At 39.1% G+C, this 4,209-nt stretch overlaps 1 protein-coding gene across 1 annotated transcript in view; it reads right to left on the bottom strand.

The window, feature by feature from the left end:
- Positions 1-1,256: 1,256 nt before the first annotated feature.
- The window catches only part of CA7 (carbonic anhydrase 7), a 24,085-nt gene continuing 21,132 nt past the window's right edge, over positions 1,257-4,209 (bottom strand). The window contains exon 7 of the mRNA XM_019505552.1: positions 1,257-3,828. Coding sequence (XP_019361097.1) covers positions 3,706-3,828 — 123 coding nt within the window. The 3' untranslated portion in view covers positions 1,257-3,705. The remainder of the gene's footprint in view (positions 3,829-4,209) is intronic.

Raw genomic sequence — 4,209 nt, 5'->3', positions numbered from 1 at the left:
GAGTCATATACTATAGATTGATGGCTAGTTAGATGGTCCATTCCATTCTTCAAAGGTCAGTGCAGGATCATTGCTCCTATATTGTCTAGTGTTTTATCCTGTCCATCTTGAAATGCTCCAGACAATGCGAATTCTACCACTTGTCCTGGGACGCTAAGCCAAAACTGAATAGATGAAACACTTTTGTTTTGCCTCAGAACAAAATTAAAAATCATCTCAAGGGAATAGAAAATGATGCAATCCTGGACAACATCCCATCACCCCCGAATGACTGATGTACACTTTACATTATGCTGAAAGTGTCTTTGTCATTATGCTTAATGGTTTGGATACAGTGATGATATTTTCTTATAGTTCTGTTGCTGACTCTTCAAAAACTCAGAATTTTCAAAATGCAGTGAGTTCTGGAGGGGCCTACAGTTCCTGTATCTCATATATTTATCCCTTTTATTAAAATGCTAGTGCTTACATGCATTTCATCCCTGTCATGAGAAAATAAGGAATTTAAAGAGGAATTTTCCTTTCATTAATAGACTGTATTTCACCACAATAGGGATGGTTTGTACTCTCTAACTAAAAGCCAAGAAACATTTAAACAATGTAAAAATCACTCTGCTATCACATGGGTTTTGATACAACTTTCAGAAAGATGCAACTGCTGCTCACAGAAAAATGGAAGGGAGGTAAGAACCTCAGGAGCACTGATACCTTGAAGGATCGAGTTTCTAAAGCTCTTTACAACAATTATTTAAAGATAACCTTGAGAGGTAAATATCATCCCTGCGTCACAGGTAAAGATGCTCTGACAAAGGCAGCTTAAGTAGCACGGAATGGGTATAACAGGATAAGGAACAGAAGCCAGCCCTTTGAACTGGACAGGATGTCATTCATCCCTATGGGTCTCTGTTCATGAAGGAGCAGAAGATAGCTTATATTTCTTCAATCTCCATTATATGTAGATGTCAATGCAAACATACACTGAAAATCTTAAATGCAAATAGCCTATTGCCTACATGTAGGTAGTGGTGGTTTCATGGTGGTGTTTTTAATTTATCAGTAAGCCATTTGTGTGCTTTGTCTCGTTGTCACAGGGCATTGTTGCATGGGCAGGATAGTATTTTTATGCATCCCTGATAAAAAAACCCCTCAGTACTATCAACATTTTCAACGCAGCCCTTACATTTGAAAACTAACTTCTTCTTGTAGATTTTGGCTACGTGACAGGCACACATGAGACTCATCACATCCCCGTTCACCTTCAGGACCAGGCAAGAAGGGCAGAATCCATCAGATACAGAAAGGGGTTGGGCAGAGAGGATCTTTATTTTCAATTATTCTGTTTATCAAGAGTGGTCACACTAGAACTATCTTCACTGTACCTTGGCATGACTGGAGGGAGGGAAGGATTCCTGGGCATACGTCTCATGTTGGAAGATGAGCACAGGCTTTTGGGGAAGAAATAATAGAGGTTCTAGAGAGCTGTTTGCCCAAGTGAATTGTTTATAATCAGATTTTGCACTGTTTCATTACGTGATATTTCAGGACCCTATTTGGACTGCAGGACACTTAAGTCAGTAAGCAGTTTGGAACCTCCTTTAATCCAAAAAGATCCGTTATTGACTTGCTCAAGATAGTAGTGGACAAGACGACAAAACTACATTTCTCTACGATGGTGCCACCCTGACCTCCCTCCTGTGATGGTGGTGAATGAGAGTCATGGAAAAAGCAAGATACAGCCACAGGAAGTTTTTCCCTCTAATGCAACATAAGAGTAGACCTGCTGAAGAGAGAGATGGAGCAAGACAATACACAATACACACATTTGATTAAAAAACAACAATTTATCTACTTTGTCAAATACATTGATAATACCTCATAAAGAATATCCTGCCTTCTGTACTAGCAGCTTGCATAACTAGCTGCATAAATTACAATTAATTATGGCCAGTGCATTGCAATTTATAATTATTTCCCTCTTCTCTAGCAGCTTCCAGCTAAGGCAATCAAAACACTTTCTAACCATTGCTGAATTAGTCTTCACAACATCCCTGTGAGGTAGGTAAGTGTTATTAGCCCCATTTTACAGCTGAGGACATGGAGGGATGGAGAGTTCTAGTGAATATACAAGCTGTACGGGAAGCCTACAAACGAGCCCTGATCTCCTTGTTCCCAGCCCTGTGCTTCAACCACAATACTAGCTTCCCTCTCTTTTTACAGAGATTTTCTCAGGAACCAACATCTCCATTCTCTTTTCTCCGCTTCTCTTATGCTGTTAAACTTGTTTCAAAGTAAGAGGGAAGTGAGGAGCAGCCTAACTTGAAGAAAACAGATTTGAGAGAACAATTTGGTCGTATCACTTCTACACAAATTGCATCAGCTATTTAGAATAGGGTTGGAAATTGTTGGTAACTAACTGGAATGCACAGATGTCTGTTGCAGCTAACATCAGCACCATTTACATTAGTAGAGGCAAAACATGTCCACTGAGATTTTTGCCAGCAAAGTGGCAGACATTCAGATCCTATTTATATTTGGCTCATTTAGGGTACCTGTATTCTGAGGAGGTAAAAGTGCAGTGTTGAAGCCTCTCAGTGATTTGGAGTACTTATCTCTGGAATGCAGCCACATCTAGGGGCTGATTTGCACCCCAGGTCTAGTCAGGTGCAACTCCCTGAAGTCAGTTAATTATACTAAGGTAAGCCCCCAGAGTGGAATGGAGCATCTGCTTCACAATGCACACCACCACAAACTTCAGGGCAAGAAATAAAGGAAACCACATTTCAGGGGAATGCACTTTCCCGAGGTAGAATTTCAACAGGCCATAGTATTACCATCCTATATGCTACAAAAATTGCTACAAATTTGCCTGACTTGATAAGGAAACTCCTTCTGACTGAATTAAACATAGGACACTAGGTATGTCCCCATGGTCCAAGGGCTTTGGATAAATGCTCAATGCAGTGATCTGCAGTGAAATGGTTTGCTTGTGGGGTGCTGAGTATATTTATAACACGACATAAGCTAACAACATAATAACATCCAAATATTTAGAAGTAGTCGTGAAATTAATGCCTACCTGAAATGAATGGAGAAAATGACATAATTCTTACCGCTACTGGTTTAGTCTTTCTGCTCACAGATGTGAAAAGGCGATAGTAGTCAATGAAAATATGATCAGGGAATTTTCAGAATGAGAGTAATTGGACAAATAGGACAGATTCCAAAGGAAATCAGTGGAAGGCGGAAGCATCTGATTTCCTTGTCATTAGACTATTACTGAATTTTTTCTATCATAGCTTAGTGGCTTTTCTACAGTAGTTTATAATAGCTCTGTTATTAAAAGTTTTGCCCCTCACAAGCAATTTCTCATTCTAAAATACTCAGTTAAAAACATAAAATTGCATTTAATAATTCTGTAGAATTTCAGCACACCGTTCTTCTGGAGAGCACCCGGGATTACTAAAATATCCCAGTTTCTTAAAAATGTCCTTTCATTAGTAAACAGGATCCCATGATATTTTTTAAAAGAATAAATCAGGCCCATTTAGTAAAGTATTAAACCAAGAAGTACTGATTTTTTTTTCTGCACTAAAACGTGAGGTGGCCAGGGAATGATACAGTAATATCTGAAGACCACAGGTCTTTTCTGGTTTTTTTGAACATGGAAGCACTTGGATTGCTGAAGCTCAATATTAATTTTCTTTTTCAAGCCTTGAAGGAAGCTCGAATTGTTCTCTCCTTCAGAGGCTGAGGGGGGCGAAAATTATTCACCATCTGGATCTTCTGGTCTTCCTCACTGGTGAAGAGAAGGGTTCGAAATTTTTCCAGCTGTAGATCCATGTAAAACAAATTTACTTTTAAAAAGGCAAATAGTTTACTGCTTTTGAAAAAAGAGCAAAAAGAAAACATTCGGTACTTTGTTGGACTTTTTGAAGGGCTCTTAGTTGGACTTTCTGAAGGGTTCTTGGCTGTAGTCTTCTCATAAGTCTTGGCTGCAGGTTTTTCTGGAGTCTTGTCTTCTTTCTTAAAGAAAGTGTCCAAGGAAGTTTGGACAGATGTTCTCCAGGGAGATGGGTGACACAGGAACTTGTTCACTGGCACAGTGTCACATCAGATGAAGCATTGTAAAGTTGAAACTGATGTCAGAAAGTTGAAACAGGGTGTCAATTTAGAAATGTTGTAAGTGTGAAACGTTGTAACTTGAAACAT

This window comes from Gavialis gangeticus, unplaced genomic scaffold (assembly GCF_001723915.1).
Source record: "Gavialis gangeticus isolate Ggan-Ray unplaced genomic scaffold, GavGan_comp1, whole genome shotgun sequence".
In the NCBI taxonomy this organism is placed as follows: domain Eukaryota; kingdom Metazoa; phylum Chordata; order Crocodylia; family Gavialidae; genus Gavialis; species Gavialis gangeticus.
Note: the sequence above shows the minus strand (reverse complement) of the source record. Positions and strands in the feature narration are given on the sequence as shown.